The following is a 22,400-nucleotide window of genomic DNA, read 5'->3' on the forward strand; positions in this document are numbered from 1 at the left end:
GGGAAGGTGTGTAAGTGTTAGTCGTGTGGGGATGCCCCCTCACGGGGGCGTACGTGTCTTTTGGTGTATTTGTCTGTCTGGTATATTGTTTGTCGGGGGTCGCAATTTTAAAGAAATGTATTCTAAAGTAATGCAAATAACTGATAAATAAGTAAAAACTTACCTGGGCATAACCCCGGCACAGGTGCTGTAACAAAGATGCCGACGGCGTCTATGCTTAAGCCGGGGATTAGGTCGGTGATTAAAAGGAAAGAAAGGGATTCTTTCCAGGTAGCCTTAATAAAGGCAGGTAGAAATTGCTCCTTGCACTACACTTTCACAAAACACCTGTGCTCTGGTCGGCTGCCCGCTAGGAACTGAGATAGTAATGGAGCAAAAAAGCAGTACAAATGTCATTATAAGATCGAAAATTCTGCTGTTTATATGTATTCTACTAGAGGCAGCCTTTATTGCTAAATAAGCGAACAGACGTGCGAGAGAAAAAGCAATTAAAACTACTAGCTATCTCTCTCACTTCGTAAATGTTATTGGTTGAGAATCAGACCCCGTGATTCCCCTCCAGCACCTCACATTACGGAGTGAGAGAGATGGCTTATAGTTTTATTTGCTTTCTCTCTCGCATATCTGTTCGCTTATTTGGCATTAGGGGCCACCTCTAGTAGGTATGTGCTCGATTACCTAAAATAGTTCTAACTGACTTGTTATCATGCTTATATGGGTTTTTAATATATACATTCTGTAACGATCCCTTTTAACATTATTTTAGTATTCTCTAACTTCTTTTCGGTTAACACATTAAAGCGATTTTGCAAAGTAGCATTTGAAAGAAGAAGAGATGTTAAGGTCAAAGGTTTTGTGTTCTTTGCACAAATTAAATTTGTTCCCGTTTTCTGTAATCTGTGATTCTTTGAATTTAGTTTCGGTGATCAAATGAAACCTTGGTTATGTTTAAGTTTTGTGTAAGAATAAGTTTTTAAGGAATATATTGTGTGTAGTTCCTGGAACAGCCTTATCGATATATCTGTAACAATTTAGATTATTTATAATTTATTTATTACACCTGAGTGCCAAAATTATTACTTTTATATTAAATTTTAAAGGAAAGTCAGAGGCGTCAATTCTTTTCAATGTTTGTTGGGCGCCTACACATAATACAGTACTAATGTATACTTGACTGCATAAGATCCAATCCAAAACTACATTCAGTTCTCTAGTTGCAAGTTTTCGAGATTTTTGTTGTTCAGATGAACACTTTAATTTTTTTGACAATTTTATTAAAACGTTTTAGGAATTCAAAACCATTCAATTCTTCCAGTTTCTCCATATTCGAATTTTTCTTTCATGTTTTTGTTCGGTAGGCAACATACAATACAAAACCTATGTATACTTGGCTGCATAAATTTTGCTTAACGAATAAAAATTGAAGTAATTTGAAGATGAATCTCCAAATTAGGTCAATGCGAATAAAAATACGAAGATACTAAAAACAATATTTATTATAACTCCATTTTTAAAAGCACACATTTTATATGTAAAATAGACATAACTACAAATTACAAAGAAATATAATAAAATGACTTTTCACCTTACCTTTGCTAAGCAAAGCTTTAAAAAATATTGCAACGTAATATAAGGAGTAGGTATTATAAACATAGAGGCAGTGAGGACCGCCACAATAAACATTGTAGGTTACATAGGGACGTTAAATTTTATTATAATTATTCAATAAATAATAAACACTGGCTCACCGAGGAGTATTTTTGTGCCCCAGTCGATAATTTTTAATCACATAGTATATATTACTATACATTTAAAATATTTCTATAATTATAATGTGCAAACTACAAGAAAAATATATTAAATATGCTAATTGTAAAAAAAATGAAGGGCGAAGACCGGACAGTGTCCTTTCAGGTAAAGCGTAAAGATACGGGTATCATCAATAGAAGTAGCAATTTATCTGGAAAAAACAGAAAGAAACCATCGGTGACGACGGGAAAGCATTTTAACCAACCCCAACTTACGTTTTCTTAAGGGTAAAGAAGCTGCGACGTTTAGAATCCTCCTTCTGCGCAGACGCAGGCAATGTCTGCGAGCGTGAGGGGCCTGAAGAATCGGTATCAGCGTGAGAAGTAATGTGGGAAATCCACGTGTTCATTTCAGCATCGTCGTGTGCCTGGAATAGGAATTCGCCTCCGCTCTCCAACCTGCAAAAAAAATAACGGTCGACACTATCAGCATCAAAAACCGGCAGCTCTCCCCGTGTGTGGAATTACTCGTACAGTCCTTTAATGACAAAATTGCAAAACGCAGAAAAAAAAAGGAGGGAAATCTAAACCGATACTTACTTCAGTCTAAATACATGCTTCTTCTTCTTGTAATCCTGCGCTACGCTGGCAACGGCCTTATGTAGAGACAGGGGGGCCTCGCCCTTAAACCTCTGGTCGGGTGCGGTCTTGGCAGCCTTGCTGTCCTTGTAGAAAGCAAACTGCGTACCCCTGAGCACGCAGAACACCTTGTCCCACGACCTATTCGATGCCTTGGTCGTGGTGCTTTCCCATTCGTGTTTACGTACTAGATGGCCTTCGAAACCTTCTTCGTCTCCTACGCTGCCGTGTTCTGGTCACAGAAATCAAATAAATGTTAAAGTACCAGTCGTACGTTGAACCGTTAAAAATACAGACGAATTTTGCGAGTACATATTTGAATTTTGTTTAAAGTACCACGAAACGAAAAGTTGAACAGTAACTTGAAACGTGATTTCTATTGCTGGAGGTACACTAAAAAGCATACATTTATGAAAGAACAAATGACACGGACACAGATTAACAATACATAAACACACAAATTAACTTACCGCTTTTCATCATTTTTTTAAAAGGGCTCTGTAGTGAATAGCCAACCAGCAATACATTTTTGCAAATTTTATTACACAGTTTGTCTAAATATGAATCAATGCACAAATAACGGACTTTCCTCCATTCTACCGCAGATTATCTACAAAATGGAGTTTGTTTGAAACTCAAATTACTTTTTGATGTAAAGAAATTTGTAATTTGCCGCTTTGCGGCATAATAAATTACAAATTTCTCTATACCAAAAAATTATTTGAGTTTCAAACGAAGTCCATTTTATAAAAAATCTGCGATAGAATGGAGGAAAGTCCGTTATTTGCGCGTTAGTTCATATTTCGACAAACTGTGTAATAAAATCTATAAAAATATATGGCCAGTTGGCTATTTGCTATAGAGCCCTCTTAATAGAGTACTCGTATAAAACGAATATTAATAAAAGCAAATCACTTTAAAAAAATAAAGGGACGGGGATAATTACAACATATTACATATAATGAATTTTTTTACACCTACTTATACTAGAAACGGAACAAATTTCCAACAATTAAATTAACGGATACTTCACCGCTGTCTGTGCAGTACCCGATCCTTAAGGTTACCGTAAGACTACCTTGTAAAGCAGCAGAAGCACCCTCGTCGTCACTATGAGTTCCGGAAGCTTTGGGGGTGCCCTTTTTCCAACGGAAACTCCTAAATGGAGATTTGCTTCTAGAGCGATCTTTTCGCTTGGCCTTTTCTTCGACTCTCGACACTTCGAAAAACCAACATATAAAGCAACACGACACAATAAATAACGTGCAATCAATCATCTCGGGAAAAATATTTACATCCATAAGTATTGTATTGTTACTTAACGTAATACACTATTTTAAATATTATCACGAGTCAGCAATGTTTATAGATCAGGTGAGTAAGAACTGAACCTGGAACTTCTAAACAAGTACTGTATAGTCTCTCCGATATCAATTTGAAGACCAAAGAGCTAGGCAGTATGTACCAGGTTCAGTCCCTACGCAGAAACTCGGCATTGAAATATTTGAAAAACTTGTTCCCATGTTTATTTAGCCACACATACAGGTCTGATCGGACTAAACGTGGAGGTGGTAGAAATGTATACGCCCAGTTAAAGAACGCGCGCGTGGGCAAACGGCGCACAAACAAAGCCGCACTGGGCGACCGGCCATAAATTTCAGTTGTTGACAAATTGCCTAGCAGTGCAGTGCAGTAATGTATTTTAATGAAAATGTAATGTTTTTTTCATATATCATGACCAAAATTTACCATTGCCATTTAGAAATGTAAATATTTTTCCCGTTTCGCTCGAAAAATATAAAGCTCGTATGGAGACGAGTATCGTCAGAGGTACTTACGTGTTTGTGAGCGGGGAGAAGCCTGAGGCGGCGACGGTTTAGCGGTGGGAGTACTCGGTAATGTCATAGGTCGGGGCTGTTGTTGTCCATGCACTACAGAACATGCTCATGCATTAAAAACCCATGCAGCGATATACCGGCTCTCGCTTATTACGGAAGCGAACATAAATTGATAACCTTAAATTTGGAATTACGGATTCCGTTTCGGTTTGAGGTTTTTTATTTATGCTCGCCTGTACTAACAGTTAATAACATAATTACACAAAAATAAAAACAGAAATAAATTATTAAAATATATTTTTGTTAGTGATCAGAATAAATGCAAAGGGTCAAATTGTTAGTGGAATACGACATGCCAAGCCAGAAAAACAGGAATACTTACCAGGATTTACTGTTAATAATAGAACGAAACAATACACGATGTTAAACGTTAAATCGACAACAAAAGAATCAAGATAGTTGAATGAGATCATATTAAAACTGTAACGCAGTAAAGGCATCTTCACTACGAGTGCATATGCTTAAACTCTATGACAGTTCATGTGAATTCTCACATTTATACAAGGTGTCCAGTTACTAATCGGCTAAAGGTCACCAATAGACTTTACGATAAAAATTAAAAATTCATTTGAGCTACTGCAGGAATTAATTCTTGGGGCCCTTTTGTAAAAAATAAATGATGCATTATTGCAGATAACAGAAATTAAGTCGTTGAATTTAAAAAAAGAAATCTGTGTTTCGAGATATGACTGAAAATAGTTTAAAAATTTTCAACTCCAATACCATGTAAATCAGAAGTGAAATATTTTTTAAATATTTTTCAACTAAACTTTATTTGAACTGACTTTTTAATTTTCATCATATAACGTTTAACCTTTTAGTAACTGATCACCCCGTATCCCTACACTTGAAGTGAAAAAATGCATTTCTGAAGAAAATATAGATTGTACAGAAAATAATCACTGAACGTTTAATGATGTGAAATCAAGATGTATTGCTCGCAATTTATTTTCTGTATAATCTACATATTTTGAAGTGCCCCCTCCTCTAACTTTTATACGGGTTGCGGGACTTATGTTAAATTTGACACATAGAAGAGACATAGAAGAGAGAAATTTAAATTTTTCCAACGGTGACGAGAAACAAATAAAAAATTAAAATTGTGCCACAAACAAATAATTTTAGACAACAGTAATAGTCTCTTCCTAACACATGTTTACGGCACACGTTTTTGAGATTATTAATGTAAAAGTAACAAAATTCCCAATAATCCTATAAAAAAAGCCTTTAAGTTATGTCTGAAAAAGAAGCTATCTCGCAACAATGCAACTGATCGGTCATGTTCTTATACCCTTGGATGTCAAATTTTACATTAGTCGGATAATCATATAAAAGTTATAGGGCATATACCATTAAAAAAAACCTATACCTCGGTTCTCGTAGAGAAATTATTTAGCCTAAGATTATAATAAAATTAATTAAAATTAGAAAGTTTAACAGAGGTAAATGTATGGACAAGACGACCTTTTTTATTTGTTGAAATATAAATTCAGCAAGAACTGTTACATATGGGGCATTCCATGCCAAATCGACCACTTTTAACCCTGACCCTCTTCGATTTGGCTGAAACTTTTTTATTGTTTTCTATCCCATTGAAAACCTCTGAGAATTTTTTCAAATTTTTTCACCCAACTCAAAAAATGAATTTTCGAAATAATTACTTTTTTTAAAATACCATAACTTTTTCAAAAATTGAGTTATCGGGACGTTTTTTTTCAAAATATTTGTTTTTAAATGTACTTTTTGAAATAAAATAGATCAAAATTATCTGGACCTATCTTCAGTTTTTTTTTTCAGAAATCGAAAAAAAACAATTTTTCGATTACCATTTTTGAAATGTTTTTTTTTTTTCTTATAAAAAACTGACATTTTTTATAAATCCTCAAATTTTTTCAGTGGTTTTCGATTTCAATTTTTCTTTTTTTTTCAAATTTAGCTTATTTCACCACCATTTTGAAAAGTTTTGAAAATGTATATAGAATCCCAAAATTGAAAAGAAATATGAAAGAAATAAATGAAAGTGGTAAACTTGAAAAAAATTTCGATTAAAAAAATAGATTGTTTTGAATTTTTGTATTTTTTTTTCGAAAACTACATCCAAAAAACAAAGAAAATGAAAAAAAAAATTTGTTATTTAGTCCATTTTTGGACGAACAGTGGGCTTTAAAAAAAGACATGCTACACATTTGAACTCAAATAAATCATTTTGAAACCATCCTCTTTTGACTTTTTGAAATCGTCATCAATCACTGCATAGAATAATTTTTTTCAATTTTGGGATTCCGACATTTTCAAAATTTTTCAAGTGATGTGAAATAAGTTAAATTTGAAAAAAAAAATTTTTCAATCAATAAAAAAAAATAGAAAACAAAAAAAACACCACCCTGAAAAAAATTTGAAGATTTATAAAAAATGTCAGTTATTTATAAGAAAAATATATTTTTTTTTTTTTCAAAAATGGTAATTGAGAAATTTGTTATTTTTGAAAAATGAAAAAAAAAACAGTGAAGTGCAGTTAATTTTGATCTATTTTTTTTTTGAAAAAGTGCATTTATAAACAAAAATTTTGAAAAAAAAAAACGTCCTGATAACAAGGTTTGAAAAAGAATAGTAATTTTTTTTTTAATTTTCAAAAATTCATCTTTTTTTGAATTGGGTGAAAAAATTCTCAATGGTTTTCAATGGGGTAAAGAACAATAAAAAAGCTTCAGCCAAATCGAAAGGGGTCGATATACACAGAGAATCAATTAGCAACATATTTAAAAAGGGTCACCCTGTATACATTTTTCTGAAGATTAAACCGTCAAAAAAATAGATTATTAATCTGTGCGTAATATGTACAAAGTGTGCAATTAGAATCGATATTCGATTTATTAAGTTGAAGTTTGACAAGACAAGCAATAGAAACCATCACCATCGCATTGTTATTACGTATTAAATTCCACAAATTAATGCCGTATTAGTTTTTTTACCTTCACCAGGAGACGATGCAGCTTTAACAGAAGATCTTTTCCTTTCCCCAGCTGCGTTAAATTAAAGTTAAAATATTTTGTAACATTAGTTAACAAACATAACCAAAACATAAAAAATATCGTAATATTTATAAAAAACGAGATCTGCACCGATTTTGGATGAACCGTTCCTTAAATTCTTGTTTTGCTTTGCAGATTTCGTTTCTTACAACACCAAGTCAAAAAAAATACGAGAACAAAACAAATTTTGTATTAATTGCTTCGTCTTACCTGGTCGTTCTTCCACAGCTGGTGAACTCGAATCGGGTCGATCCGTTGTAACTTGCTCAGCTTCCTTGGGTTGTGCAGCTGCGATAGCCGCCAGTCTTTCAGCTTCCTCCTGCTCTCTTCTGGCTCTCTCCTCAGCCTCGGCAGCTTCCTGTCTCCTCTTCATTTCTCTCAATTCGAACTTGATAGGAAATTGTAAAGTTTTCAGTAACAATTTTTTTTTATAAGGTAGTTTTCGCATGCAGAAATTGTTTTGAGAATACAAATTTTGTAAAACAAAAAAACGGTCGTCTATCAAAGTTTTAAAATCGGAACGGAAAAAATTTATATTCTCTAACAATCGTACGACAATGTGAACTTACCGATTCGCCTGTAGAAGACATGAGAGGAAAAGACTTTCTATAGGATTTCTTAACGGCCGCTCCTGCTTTTTCTAACCGTTTCTTAACTTTCGCGGAATTATTCAAATTAAGGTTCAACAAATTCATGGCGTACACGTCTTTCGATACGTTGTCCTTGCTCTTACAAAAAGAAACGTTATTCTGCATATAATTGGCGAACCGTTCCGCCGTCAAAAAGTCGTAACAGATATATTTGTCGCTTTTGAAATCGTCCGGCACTTGATTATCGAAATCGTTACTGGGACCCGTTTCGTACATCGAAATAGACCTGACACAAGAAGGTCTATTATTTTTAACCGGTTTTCTACTACTCGATTTGTGCAGGAAACTTTTTTGTTTGGCTGCCTTCGTTTCGTAATCCGGGTAATACTTTTTAACTCCGTACAACGTAAATACCCTCCTACAAGGCACCCGGGGCTTGTAGAATCTGTCCTCGTTACGAACGATGGCATTTACCGTGTCCCTAACGAACGCCGCGCTCAAATTCCGTACAGGAGCAGGCCTCACTTTCTCGAAAGAAGGAAATATCACGGAGAAGTTGCAAACAGAAGAGTCATGCAAAGGGCATTCCACCAATCTACTACCACCACATGTTTCTAACTACAAACCAAGCACATACAAACAAAATTAAACAAAGACAAGCTAGACATGGTTACGGTACGAAAGTTGCAAAAATAATTTTTCAAATATAATAAAAATAAAAATTATTAAAACGGGCTTGAAGTTATCGTAAAAGCTTTTTGATATCTTTCTTGTATTACTTTTGTAACTTTCTGGAAAAGATTAGATACAAGGAGTTTTGTCACAACTAGAGATGGAGGAGATTTGGTTCTTTGAAATTATTGAAATCGAACTTTAAAGATTCAAACTGAAACCGGATCTTTTGCAAATCTGTGTTTGACATAATACAAATTACTTTTTTTAAGTTTTCCAAAACGGACATTACTGATTTTTTCTTCTGGTTTTGTTGTTTATATACAGGGGGTCTACTAAAGTATGGGCCAAATTTTACCACTAAATTCAAAGACGAAAATTAATGGAGACAATGTCGCTCATAAAAGCTTAGTTTTCGAGATACAGGGTGTTGAAATTGGAAAAAACTTTTAACAAATTTTATTATGCATTTACAAATTTAAATGTCTTTTTGTTGGAAACGGTTGGCTTTAGAGATATTACCTTTTTTAAGCAGAAAAGTTGGGCAAAAGGATTTTTCCAGCCCAAAGTGAAATACATGGTGGCACAAAAAAGTTTTGTCAGTTTAAATACGTCCTAATGGTCGCTTGTGGTGCCCTCTAGGAGATACAACGAAATCGTCGACAAATTCGAATTTCTCATCCCAGAAAATCCCGGATACGAAATTTCACGAAATTAGCTCAATGTAGTCGAAAAATATTAAAGAAATTTTATTTATTTTCTCAACTGCAACACCCTGTATCTCGAAAACGAAACGTTTATCGTATATGACTTTTTCCCCATTAATTTTCATCGTAGAATCTAGTGGCAAAGTTTGGCCCATTGTTTAACAGGCACCCTGTATAAAAGCGAGAGATAACAATATATGAAAATGAAGCTTATTATTTTTTTATTTATAATTTGTTTAAAAAATATATATCGCCACAAATAAGTTCTAAGGCACATTTTGAATATGACTCCAATTCATAAGCAAAAATCCACAAGCAAAGACAGACAAAGAAAAAACAAAAGTTCCACTGAAATTATAACAAAATTTAAACAAATTTTTTAAAAAATTCAAAAAAACTTTCGAATCATCCCAATACACAAGCAAAATTCATTTCGGTCTCCATTTCTAGTCAAAATTGTGTAGGTATTCAAGTGAAAGCAGTGAAATTAGAAAAGGACAAAAAAATTGTAAAAATAATTCGTAATAAAAAATTCACTAAGTGCAACTAAAAGAAACAACCTAATTTTAAATAAAAAATGAATTAAAAATTTTGTATTATACAGGGTGTCTCATAATTAGTGTCCAATAATTTACCACTTCTATTGCCTAAAATAAGAATATTTCTTCATATAAACATGGGTCGAGAAACGCTTCCTAAAGGAGCTACGCCCCCCTGAATGGGGCCACAAAAAATTAATTTTTTTTTTTAATTTGCGAAACGGGTTGAAAGGAAATTATGAATTTTGACATCATGAACAAGCATTAAAAATCGAAATAGTTTATCATAAAATTTTTGAAAAATTTTAGTCAGGGGCGTCTCATTTGGGAGGGTCGACGGGTAAAATTTGCGCCAATTTTTTTGCTTATCGAAATTTTCAAATTCAGATGATAACATAGGATACACTTTTATTTCCTCTACAAAAAATGTATTCTTTATTTCTTTCGATAAAATGCTCCATTTCCGAGAAAAACGGATCCAAGCATTTCATTATATAAAATACAAAAAAAAAATTCTTGAATAGCTAAACTGGGTACATGTACGTACCATTATGAATTTAGATGTCATCATATCCATTACACATTGTAATAAACAACGTGAAAAGTGCTTGGAAAAGCACACTTTGGAAAGGGTTATAACATATTTAAACCGATTTTTCTCGAAAACAGATAACATTTTCAATATAGAACATTACCATTTTTTCATAAAAAACTCAGATCTATCAAATTCTATTGTTTAAATTTGAAAATGGCAACATGAAAAAAATTTGGGACAAATTTTACTCGAGCCCCCCTCCCCCCATGTGGGACGCCCATGATAAACTGTTCTAAGAACTTTTCACGCTGTTTATTGTGATGTAGAATGACATGATGACCAATCAAAATTCATAACGGTACATGTATTCATTTTAGCTATTCAAGAAACTTTTTTGGGTAATGTAAAGAAATGCTTGGATCCGTTTTTCTTGGAAATGGAGCATTTTATCGAAAGAAATAATGAGAATTTTTTGTAGCGGAAATGAGGTTCTATCATATGTTGGCATCTGAATTTGAAAATTTCGATAAGCAAAAAAATTGGGGCAAATTTTACCCAAATGAGACCTCCTGACTAAAATTTTTCAAAAATTTTATGATAAACTACTTCGATTTTTAATGAGTGTTTATGGTGTCAAAATTCATAATTTTCTTTCAACCTGTTTCGGAAATATAAAAAAAAAAAATTTTTTGTGGCCCCATTCAGGGGGGGCGTGGCTCCTTTAGGAAGCGTTTCTCGACCCGTGAAAAAATATTCTTATTTTTGGCAATAGAATCAAGTGATAAATTATTGGACACTAATCATGAGACACCCTGTATAAAAATGGAATTAAAAAAATTAATAAAACAGTAGTTCAATTAATCATGCGTCTAAATCTAAAATATTGATTACTTCAAGTTAATGTTGTATCAAGAGTTACTTCCGGCATGCTATAAAGACGTAAACTTTACCTACGACCACTAAGCAATAAAAAATATAAAAAACATCAAACAAATTACATAGTTTCACTTACTGTTGTCAATCGTTCCAAAGCACTGAACCTCTCCTCCTGCGCTGCCGCCGATTTCTCAAAGGCCTCGTGTTTTTTTATTAGATTCTCAACATCGTCGATGGTATGACCCAGCTCGGTGCTCATAAGGTAAGGCTCCTGAGCTATCAACCATGCCTCCGCCACAGCAGCGTCTCTAGCGAACTGATACACTTCCAAAATCAATTGCAGATTTTCCCACCTGAAAAGACAAAGCAAATTAATTAAAAAAATATGCATTCAAGTCGCATCACCGTACCTTTCTTCCCATCGTTGACGGACACCGCTCCTGTGGTTGCTCAAAGTTACCAATTTATCCTTGATCTCCGAGCTGGCATAGTGGTTCCTGTTCAACAGTTCCTTCCCGAGGGAAATGCAACCCGTGAAATCGTCTTCCCGAGCCTCAATCTCGGCCTTCAAGCTCTGGTGGTTGTTCATCAGCAACTCCACGCCGCTGACGTCCCTTGGCTTCTCGCTGGTGTTCATCTGTCTGATGACGTCGTCCATCCACTGCATCAGGTTGCGGACCCAATTGAAGAATTTGAACAAGTCGCCGGTGTCGGCGAGCTTGCTCCGTCGCTGCTCACAGGCGGCCTGTAGCGACGCCCAAGCGGCAACGACTTCTTGCTCCCTGTTGGTGATTTCTTTAGCTCGGTCTCCGGCATAGCTGGCTTGCAATTTAGCAGACTCCTCCTGGATCTGTTGCACCTGGGACTGCAGCGTTTGCAAGTCTTGCAAGAAGTTCTGGTGTTTCCGTTGCAATCCGTTGACAGATCCGGCGTCCCTTCCCAGTTCGTCGGACATGGACACTTGCTTTTCCATTATACGGCTAAGGATGTCTTTGCAGTCGTGGAAGAACTTGTGCAATTCCCTAGACGCAGCGAGCATTTGGGTGCGGGTTTCGATAAGTTCCAATAAATCCTGCCAGGCCTCATTGAGGCCATCCTTCCATTCAGCTATGGTGGCTGAATCTGAATGTCCCGCCGCGATTAGTTGGTCGGCGGTGTCGTTCACTCCCGCTACTCTCTCACTGCCGATAGCTTCAGTATCGTGCGCAAACTCCTTGAATCGTTCCCATAGTAAGGTGACGTGGTCGTAATCTTGGCCTAATTCGTGGGAAGAAGCGACAACTTCCCTGTCTGCGATCCACTGTTCGAGATCTCCGACGTCTCTGTTCAGTAAGAAAAGCTGTAGGGCCTCGTCTAGCTTGGCTCTTCTCTCTCCGGCCAGATCTTTCAGGCCTGCGTACAACTTGTCCAATTGGGACTGTTTAACAGCCACCTGTTCAGCCAAAGGATGACCCTCAGCAGCCAGAGACCTTACGGTTTCACCAAGAGATCTAATAGTATCAGCGTAGGCCTCTACCGCCGCCTCTAAACTTTCGTGTTTCTTCATGAAGTTCCTAGCAGACGTTTCGTCTTTTCCTCTATCCTCTACCATCATGTACAGTTCTTGTTCACTCATCCAGCACTCAGCTTCATTGGCATCGAATAGGTACTGTTGAGCACGTTCGTTCCTTAACAGATTCTCCCTGCGTTTATCTATGGCATCTTTAAGTTCTTGCCAGGCTTTGTGTAGTTCATTGATTAGTCTGCCGAATTCAACCGCATCTTCATGACCTGTAAACGATGTCATTATAGCATTTAATTCACGATAATGTAAATCACACTCACCTTCATCAATTAATTTCTGACCATTATTGCAAACTGTTTTAATTCTAGGTTCGTGGTTATCTACTTCGGTCTGAAGGGATTGAGTCTTCTTTTCTAGCATGTGCACCTGGAAAAGACTGTTACCGTATTCGGTGGATGTCGCCTGAGGCATTTTTTCGGCAATCCACAATAACTCGTCCTCGACGTCTCTTCTAAATTGTAACGCTTCTTTCTTCTTTTCTAGTACCCTCTGCCTTTCCAGTAACGGTTGCTTGAGCTGTTGGAAGCGTTCCTCCACTTTCTGTTTCTTAAAGTTGATTTCTTGCATATCCTTTTCTGGAGCAGCCGTTTCCAAATGTTTCGTTTGTTTTTCCAATTCTCCAACTTGAAGAGCTTTGACTGCCATCTGAGTTTCAATCATCTAAAGACATACACGTTTAGATACAAATTAAATGGTTTTCTACTATATTTACCTGTTGTTTTTGCATGAGAATGTTGACTGAGGCTAAATCAGAACCCGTATCGTCACTTTCGATTTGTTTTTCGAGTTCGTTCATCCAAGAGTCGATATCGTCGCAGGTTTGGTGGATGAGTACTTCGCGGTTAGCGTCAAACAGGCGTTCACCCTTCTCTTTGGTCGTTTGTTCCAACACATCGAACTGATCCGCCATTTCTTCTACTTTAGGTTGAATATGGCTAACGTATTCCGGTTTCTCTTTAGCCAATTCTTCGCCTGCTTTTTGTAGGTTATGTAAACGTTCTTTGTTTGCTGCAATCTCCGCTTCGAAAGCTTGATGTCTCGTCCACTTCGAGTGAACCGTTTTGGCGGATCGGTAGGTTTCATCTTGAGCGGTGATATGTTTTTCTTGAATCCATTCACCCAATTCGTCGCAATCTCTCAAGAATTGGTGGAGTTCCAATTGATCGCGAAGTCTTTCTAGAAGGGCTTGAGCTTTTTCTCTATTGGCTTGACGTCTTTCATCAATATTGTCAGCACGTTTGGCAATCTTATCGGAAGCAAAGTGACCTTCGTCGCAAAGTCTGCGCGAAAACTCGACTACTCCGTTAATCTTATCATCATTGGCTTCCATCGTAGCAAGGAATGCTTCGTGTCGTTTCAGCAGATTCTCTGCTTGTTCGAGGGTTGTTGGACTTTCGTCTTTGCCGAGAATATGCTCTTGTTGGTTAAGAATAACCTCAACCTGCCGTGCATCTCTGTCGAGCAGTTGCAAACTGAGTGACTGAGAAAGCAGTTGTTGTCTGTTCTCCCACATCTGATGGATCTCAGCCCATCCATCTTTCAACGCCTTCAGACGTTCCCTCAAGAACATGTACTGAGGATCGTCCTGAGTGCTTGGTTCCGCCGTTATCTTTTCCCCGTATTCCATCATCTTAGTGTAATCGTCGGTATAATTGTCGATTTCTTCGCGAATAGACTGGTGCTGAGAAAGCAGTTTCTCAGCCTCGGATAAGGAGTTAGGTGTATCCTCAGACGCGATGTCGGTTTGAGTTTTTGTAAGCCACGCCTGGAAGTGATCGAGATCACGGAGGAATCTATGGAGATCGCCAGCTTCTTCGAGTTTAGAATCGCGCTCCTTCAACATCTGAGTCAAGCGCTCCCAAATGATTTGGATTTGCGTGATGCGTTCCCGAATAACGGCGGCCTCTTCAGGATGTTCGCCTTCGATACTCTCAGCCTCTTTCTGTAAGGACGTAAGTTTAGCTTGGATAGCAGCTAGATCTCTTTCCATTCCAGATAGACGGCGCTGTAACGTCATAATACCAGTAAGATCCATTTCCAAACTGTCAGTGGTTTGTAAAATACGAATTTTGTCTTCGATCCAGGTGATAGTCTCCCGACATTCAATGTGGAAGGTTTGTACACCGTGGGCCGAGTTGAGTTCTTCCCTTTTAGCTTCAGCCTTTTCGCGTAATTCCGCCCACTTCTGATTGAGCTGATTCTGTCTGGCGGTGATTTGTTCCGAGTTGGGGTGTTCCACGTGCAATAACTGGCGTGCAAGTTGATTGACGACGGCAACGCGAGAAGCATTTGCGTTCATTTCTTTTTCGAAACCGTCGTAACGGTGTTTCATGATTTCCACATCCTCGATGTCCCTTGCGGGGATCATAGTCTGCAACATGCGGTCCTTCTCGCTGATCCATTGTTCCACACCGTCGCTTTCGGAGAGAAGTTTGTACAAGGAAAGGGCGTCTAGTAAGCGTTGTTTTCTCAATTTAGCCAATTCCAAAAGCTCCTTGTATCTATTGTCAATAGAAGCCAGCCTCTGAGACACTTCTGGTGAGTTAGCAACTTCTGGGCCCAAAGCTTCGGCTTGTTGGTGCAATGCGTCGATGACGCTCACGTAATTTTTAAGCTCTTCAGTGACATCTTTGTGTTTTTTGAGGAGGGATTGCGCGTTTCCTTCATCTCTGCCTACATCTTCACTGGAAACTAATCTGAGCGTATCCAACATCCAAATGTCGATATCGTCGGCGTCGGCGAATAATTGGTGATAGTCAACTGCTTCTTCCAATCGCTTTCTACGATAAGCGGCCAAATCAAGCAGGTGCTTCCAAGCATCGCGGATTTCAGTAAGCCTCTCTTGAATCTTCTCAGCGCCGAAATGACCGCCGTTTATTAATTCTTCGCCGACTCCAAGAGCCGCCTCAAGCTGAGGTTCGTGTGCAGACAGTTCATTTTCTAAGATCTTATGTTTGCTCAATAGCAAATTAACAGTAGTTAGGTCGTGACCAATATCGGACGTAGACACGATCTGTTCCTTTTCTTTGATCCAGTTATCTTCATCTGCCATATCCCAGTAGAACTGCCATAATTTCTTACTTTCTTCAAGGCGCGATCTACGTTCCACCGCCAGACGCACCAGTTGTGCGTATGCCTCTTCTAATTGTTGTACTCGTTCCAGAACCAACGAAGGATCACAAGGTTTGTAACCTTCCTCATTTTCGACGTCGACGAATCTCTGCGATTGGCTGGCGACTGCCTTAACCCTGTCTCCGAGGATGTTAATATCGGCTTCGAGGAGGTTGTGTTTCTGAAGGAGGTCCTCGACGCCCATGAGATGTTTACCGTAATCGTCGGTAAGCAACCTAGCTTTCAATTCCTCCATGGCATCTAGAATGTGCAACATCTCCTGGAAGTTCTGTTGCAGCTGAAGTGACAAATCTAAGCGGTTCCTACGTGCTCTAAGCAATTCCAAGAGGTAATTCCAGAGGCGCAGTACGTTTTCTTTCCTGGCGTTGATTCTCTCCATGTCGTGGTAATTTTCCGCTTCCAGCTCGGCGGCCACCGACACGACGGCTTGTACTCTCTCTTCGTACGCAAAGATGTCGGTTTCGATGGCTTCGTGTTTCTTAGCAGCCGCTTCGACGGCGGCCAAATCTTGCCCGAAGTTGTCTTGCGAGACGAGCCTTTGATTTTCGCTCAACCACGTCTCTCGCATGCTGGCTTTCCTGTTAAACCTAGCGGCTAGTTGTTCCAATTTCTCCTGGCGGATCAATTCCTCTCTGAGCGCCAATTCGCGCTCGTGTTCGGCCTTTTCTAATCTTTCCCACGCCTTGTTAATGTCCGAAATCATTTTACCCTCCTTAGGGGTGTATGGCCGTTGATTGTTCGCCCGCATCTTCGACTGAAGGGTGAACAGGAGGATTTCCAAGTTACCTTTCTCGACGAACTTCGGCGGTTTTTCTACTATTCGATAATTGTTGAACTGTGCCAGCTGCGCTTGAACGCCGGTGAGGCTGTTGGCAAATCTTCGTTCGCCTAGAGCTTGTATGGTGGCTTCTATCCAAGCCAGTAAATCGCTGGTGAGGGATTCGTACTCCTTGATCATCCTTTCGTTTTCCATGGCGATACCGACGACCTTGCCGATACGTTTTCCTTGTACCGTTTCTTGCTTCATCTTGCTGAAGTAGTGGTAGTAAGTAACGACGTAAGTGATAATGGACTTCTCGTCCGGCTGCTCTACGAACACGTCTTCGGCGTCCAGGAGTTTCGTTAGCCCTAATTTGTCCTCGGCTACGTTGAAAGCGTTGTTTAAGTTGTGCATCGGGTTCGACTTGGACAGTTTATCGAAGTGTATCAAATCGGGACGATGTTTGTGGATGAGTGCATTGAAAGCGAGACCGTCGCGCCAGGAGGTGGTGAAGTTCCTAACGTTGACGTTGTGGTAGCCGGCGGTCTTCATCTGGCACCACAGGAGGAGCGCGTCCTTGGCAGACTTCGTCTCCTGGTTGTCGGTCTCTTCGATCGTGATGTCTTGGATTTGGAAGCGGAGGATTATGGTCCAGATGAGACCAAGCGATAAGCGTGGGTTTCCGTCTACTATATCGTGGGACCCCATATTCTCTAAGTGAACACGTTGCTCTCTAAGAAATTGTAGTGCCTTATCGACATTCTCCAGGCAGTGGATGCGCATTTTACCCTTCGTGGGTCTGGGCAGTCTCTCGCCCGATAATACTTCTAGTAGTTTTATTAAGTTCTTTCCGTCTCTTAGATCGCAGTATAAGTCTGTGATGCGGGAGTTTACCCGAACTAAATGCGAATTTACCCATTTTTGGAAAGTCTTCTTCTGAACACTTTCTCTTTCGTCTAGAATGGCATAATACAAGTTAATATCATTGCCCTTTAGTGCAAGCGTTAATTATTTGTGATCGAGTTATTATGGAGAAAACGTAACAAATTATTTGCACAATATTTTTTTCAAATTTATTTTTTTTTAATCAATCATGAGCGAAGTGGCAGAGAAATGTATTCCTATTTTTTAAAGCACAGTGTTTAGTTTATGAATCACAGTGTCAATGACCTCTGACATTCACCTAGTGAACTAGATAATATTAATCCAGCCGACGTGTATGCACTCTGGCTGGCACTAGTGATTAAGGTTACACTTTCCAGCGGCGAGGTATGAAAACAAACATATCTTACGGTCTAATGTGGCCATGCTATAAATATGAACCTCATTCAAAATAGGAGTAATGCTTTATTGTTGTGTAATGTTTTATTGTTCAAAATACCCGATCGCGAATCAACACTACCTACTGTGCATTTATTATTTGGTACTATTACTTATAAAATGAGTCAGTCAAATAGAAGTATGTAATCAATTTATATTTTACTGTGCAAACATTCATTAAATATAAGTTACACAAAATTATTACTTTCCAAATATACTGTAAGAGCTTGAAGAAACAGTAAGTGAACATTTTTTATAACTATTTGTTTAATCTGCATCTAATATTTTTTTAATTATTTTTTTCCCATCAGATAAAGTAACAGTCGTTTTTTACAAACTAGCGACAATATATCTGCAAGACCTAAGTACTGTACAATAATGACCTTGTCACTGTGCTAGCTTTGAGGCTTTTGGAAAACCCTCCATTATTCAAATAAAGTGAATATGCACTTTTACGAAGTACACCGCCCTGTTTTATTTAAAAATTAAGAGCACTCGCGTTAAAAATGCCACAGGAAGTTATCGACGATGTGGCAGTTCGCCAAAACTATAGCAATAGTATCACGTGTAGGAAGTACTGTCGAAATGTAAAAATCGGAATTTTATTCGAAGATAAAAACTAATTAGATCGAAATAAATTATTCTTTCATAAATACCTCTCAATTCTAACACAACTTTATCGTAGTATAACTGTTCCAAATCACTTTTCGTATCCATTTTCAACATTAACTGGCTACATCTAACATCCTTCTGCTGTGTGAATTAACAAATGTACAGAGAAGGAAATGTGGTTTAGATAAAACTACTAAAGATAAAGGGACAGAGTAAATATATTAAATTTCTAATAAATTTACATGTAGCAGATAGGTAGTGTGCACAAAAATAGACCAGTAACGTAGTAAGCAGCTTGATTTTAATTTGACAATTTGAGTAAAATTTTTACGTTAAGAATAAAAAGATTAAATGGAATTCCTAGTTGTTTTATCACAACGCGCGGGCGGGTTAAATGAAGCAAAAAATACACGTTAATGCCACTTTCAATGAATATCTATTATTAGACCGTTCGTTTTATCGACGACGCCACTGACAAGAGAATCATTAAACGTCTACACAAATTGCTTTATTAGTATTTGCTCAGGAAATGCCAGTGCACCGTTGAGAAATATGACAAATTGTCGTGCTTTACAAAATTTTATAATACTACTGCAGATTATGAGATACAAACAAAATGTCAATTATTAAACAAAGTAATTCATTACTTATTTATTCGTTATAAGACTATAGTATATATCTGTTAAATAAAACGTATTAAACCCACATTTCTCACATTCAAGTTAGTTTGAAATATAGATTTCAATATAAAGTAACAAATTGTTTTTGTCACTATTTTTTGCCTTTTTTGTACAAAATTAATTAATACAAAACAACAACAAAATTAAGTCGAGAATTATTCGCACGAATTGAGAACTATTTAAAATATGAGGTCCAGTTCAGTATGAAAGCGAGTCTCTGGACAAGATAGTCATTAGACCAATAGTTTCGTAACCACACGTGCTTGATCACTGTTTACAGGACTGGAATATGCAAGGCGACTTTACCTTATTTGATACGTCAACAGAGTGGTACATGAGCAAAAAACAACCGTGAACGTTGATTCAGCAAAAATAATCCCCATTCAAGGTTACACCTCGTATATACCGATTGAAAGCAGTACATGTTAAACGAATTTTAAAACCCTATCTCTGAAATGCAGTCGCAGTACGGCCTCTGTTATTATTACATTTACGCCGACAATCCCATTTGTCGTAGCTTTCCGTTATTGATTTTAAGCATATGCACAATCTCTACCACACATTTATGGGACTTTATGAAATAATAAAACGAAACAGTAAAATGTACTAATTGCAGACACGCGATAACCTACATTTTGAGTAACTTATAAGAAGTGACACTATTGTTATTTTCAACGGGAATATCGGACTCACCTGCTAAAGCTTTGATGCGAGATCTTTCGAAAAGTCGGGATGACGAGTTTCCGCCATCGTATTCGTAATCTTCTACTATTTCTTGCTGTAAGGTGGGGTCCCACCTTACTATACTAATGTCTGTCGTCATATTTTATACACCAGCAAAGCTGGTTGCCTGCAAGCAAAAGAAAACGTGATTCAAATGTGGACGTTAATTGAGACCTTGTCGGCATATGACATGACGTATATTTTAGATCTTACTAAAAATCGACATATCTATTTGCCGAACTATGTACTTAAATTTAATTTCTAGAATTCCCTAAAACGGTACGCCACTGGAATCGCAGTTTCCGCGCCCGCAACGCGGTTTACACGATTATAATAAGTTACAGTTCGTTATAACAGTTACAGTTACACTATACATACAAACCAGTTGAAAATATTTTATATATAGTGACATTATCCACAGGAACTTGTAGGAACTAAAGTTATGTATGAATAAGTGTATATTTTCATGAAAATAATGAAACACACAGGATATTATTGGATCAGTGCCCAATGAAAATTAACTGTGGAGTTAGTTATAAATTCATGGCAGAATGCTTGTACATATAAATCTGTCACTGCCAGTTGTTACAATGGTGCATAATATACTAGTTACGATACTGTTGTGTACTATGATCCATAATCAATGTAAAGTTTTATAATTTAAAAGCAACTTTGCCGATATTAATATAAAATGTATTAATCGTTTTCATTTCTTAAGATCAACTAAAAAAAAGGTTAAACTGGCTTGAAACCACTATAATAATCAAATTTTTCACCATACTTTCATAAAATTTTACCAACATTGTACAAAAAAGACCAGTTTGGCGAATATGACAAAATCTTGTGACATAAAATCTTATCCCACTTATTATTCCTAAAACTACCCAGACCGAATTACCTCTAATACGTTTATGAATCACTCATACCACATTCGTGAAATTATGTCACGGTATTCTTTTATGGGAGAAGAATCCGATGGTAAATATTTCGCTAAAGTAATTAACACCGTCATGATTACATGCTTTACGATTATTCCAAATCACCGCAGTATTAAAACATTGTTTGTAAATATTTACTCGAAGAATTTATTATTCGCTTCACTGTTTTATAAACTTTACGGTAATTTAACCTTAAAAATGTGGAACGACGTTCTTTAAAGTCACACTATTGTTTCGAAACGAAGAAAACAAGTTCTCCAACATGGATATATCGAGAGTGGTCGCCGTATAATCTTGGCAGCGACTACAAATCATTTGGAAATTAAAAACGTAATGGCGTCTTGGGTTATCAAGATATATGACAAATTTCAACATTAAAAATATCTAGGGTCACGTAAGCTTCACAAAATTTCGAACGTTCCAAGAATACGTTGCTGTACGAGTCTGGGCACAATTTCCTTACGCAAAAATGCTAGTATAAAAATTTACATAAAATTTGATAAATGAAACCTATCCTAAATAGTATTTTAGATCGGACAGTCAACTCCCTAGTATTAACCCAACACTCACTGCTAGAAACCGGCAACCAAAATGAATAAAACAAGGCTTACCCTGAAATAAAACAAGCCATTGTTGACCTTTGACAGAATCAAGTATCAAGGTTGGCGATTTTTATAACAAAATTATGTGAAAATAAAAGTTTACGTCACCGAGTCTATAAATAGACGCCTACTTATAAAAATTATAAATATTCATCGGTATTATCCGATGTAAACAATCGACACACTGGACGAGAATAAGAATCAACAACATTAACATCAAACATCGCGTTATAATAGTCACAAAGCATGTCTACACGCAAAAATTAAATAATAACCAGTTAGGATTAGAGAGAACTTGGCATTTGGCGGTATCTTATGATCAAGATAGCGTCTTAAATAATTTATTTTATAACACCCTGATTTTCGGCGCCCGCAAAATTGCAACGGATAAATCCTTGTGTGGTAAATCGATAATCGCCGGGTTTTACCGGCGTTCGTCCCGTTCATCGGATTTTATCACGCTTTTCACTTCGGCTTAATCTATTTTGATTGGGGATGCGTTAAAGATATAGGATCTCGCTCGGCCAGCGGTAGATACCGAAAATTTATAGAAGGGAATGTTACAACATAAGCTCAGGCTTGGGGTTAGCATAAAAATGTTAAAGTTAGGGTCAAAATGTATACAGTGTGGACGGTAAGTATCTACAAATCTCTTGAAAGCGTATAGAGAAGACTTCCTGACTTCTTATAGTTTGTTTCCCATATTTAGTTTATTCCCTTTATCTTACAATCAATACTTATAGTATTTACCGGGGTTGAATAAACGGATTTTGGATGACCACACAGAAAAATTTAATTGGATTTAAATCAGGCGACCTAGATGTCTATCGATC

At 37.2% G+C, this 22,400-nt stretch overlaps 1 protein-coding gene across 7 annotated transcripts in view; it reads right to left on the minus strand.

Moving 5' to 3' along the window:
- Positions 1-1,508: 1,508 nt before the first annotated feature.
- Positions 1,509-22,400, minus strand: part of LOC108912002 (spectrin beta chain) — a 28,404-nt gene continuing 7,512 nt past the window's right edge. For 2 of the 7 annotated variants that reach the window (XM_018717101.1, XM_018717102.2), the window contains exons 2-13: positions 19,998-20,154; positions 13,513-17,648; positions 13,061-13,460; positions 11,647-13,006; positions 11,373-11,589; positions 7,887-8,525; positions 7,528-7,705; positions 4,226-4,318; positions 3,466-3,606; positions 2,349-2,619; positions 2,025-2,207; positions 1,509-1,960 (exon numbers count right to left, since the gene is read on the minus strand). In XM_018717101.1, coding sequence (XP_018572617.1) covers positions 1,957-1,960; positions 2,025-2,207; positions 2,349-2,619; positions 3,466-3,606; positions 4,226-4,318; positions 7,528-7,705; positions 7,887-8,525; positions 11,373-11,589; positions 11,647-13,006; positions 13,061-13,460; positions 13,513-17,648; positions 19,998-20,127 — 7,752 coding nt within the window. In that variant the 5' untranslated portion in view covers positions 20,128-20,154 and the 3' untranslated portion in view covers positions 1,509-1,956. Of the gene's footprint in view, positions 1,961-2,024; positions 2,208-2,348; positions 2,620-3,465; positions 3,607-4,225; positions 4,319-7,257; positions 7,309-7,527; positions 7,706-7,886; positions 8,526-11,372; positions 11,590-11,646; positions 13,007-13,060; positions 13,461-13,512; positions 17,649-19,997; positions 20,155-22,400 lie in introns of all 7 variants that reach the window. The other 5 variants (XM_018717103.1, XM_018717104.1, XM_018717105.1 and 2 more) reach the window with 5 other exon arrangements.

Source organism: Anoplophora glabripennis, unplaced genomic scaffold (assembly GCF_000390285.2).
Source record: "Anoplophora glabripennis isolate ALB-LARVAE unplaced genomic scaffold, Agla_2.0 scaffold88, whole genome shotgun sequence".
Taxonomy (NCBI): Eukaryota; Metazoa; Arthropoda; class Insecta; order Coleoptera; family Cerambycidae; genus Anoplophora; species Anoplophora glabripennis.